We start from the raw sequence: 613 nt of genomic DNA, 5'->3' as shown, positions 1-613 counted from the left end.
TCAAAGGAGGTTACAAAAACGAGTCACAAGAACGAGTCACAAGAACGAGTCACAAGAACGAGTCACAAGAACGAATCACAAGAACGAGTCACAAGAACGAGTCACAAGAACGAGTCACAAGAACGAGTCACAAGAACGAGTCACAAGAACGAGTCACAAGAACGAGTCACAAGAACGAGTCACAAGAACGGGTCACAAGAACGAGTCACAAGAACGAGTCACAAGAACGAGTCACAAGAACGAGTCACAAGAACGAGTCACAAGGACGGGTCACAAGAACGAGTCACAAGAACGAGTCACAAGAACGAGTCACAAGAACGAGTCACAAGAACGAGTCACAAGAGCGAGTCACAAGAACGAGTCACAAGACGAGTCACAAGAACGAGTCACAAGAACGAGTCACAAGAACGAGTCACAAGAACGAGTCACAAGAACGAGTCACAAGAACGAGTCACAAGAACGAGTCACAAGAACGAGTCACAAGAACGAGTCACAAGAACGAGTCACAAGAACGAGTCACAAGAACGAATCACAAGAACGAGTCACAAGAACGAGTCACAAGATAAAGGAACGTTTCAAGAGGAGAAAGGAATAGAGATCCTGTTCGAGATAT

The 613-nt window shown here is 45.5% G+C and overlaps 1 protein-coding gene across 1 annotated transcript in view; it reads left to right on the top strand.

Moving 5' to 3' along the window:
• The window catches only part of LOC119592341, a 4,952-nt gene extending 4,339 nt beyond the window's left edge, over positions 1 to 613 (top strand). The window contains exon 3 of the mRNA XM_037941168.1: positions 7 to 613. Coding sequence (XP_037797096.1) covers positions 7 to 595 — 589 coding nt within the window. The 3' untranslated portion in view covers positions 596 to 613. The remainder of the gene's footprint in view (positions 1 to 6) is intronic.

The sequence above is a fragment of the Penaeus monodon genome, chromosome 30, assembly GCF_015228065.2.
Source record: "Penaeus monodon isolate SGIC_2016 chromosome 30, NSTDA_Pmon_1, whole genome shotgun sequence".
Taxonomy (NCBI): domain Eukaryota; kingdom Metazoa; phylum Arthropoda; class Malacostraca; order Decapoda; family Penaeidae; genus Penaeus; species Penaeus monodon.
The sequence above is the reverse complement of the archived record's forward strand: the minus strand, read 5'-3'. Positions and strand labels throughout refer to the sequence as shown.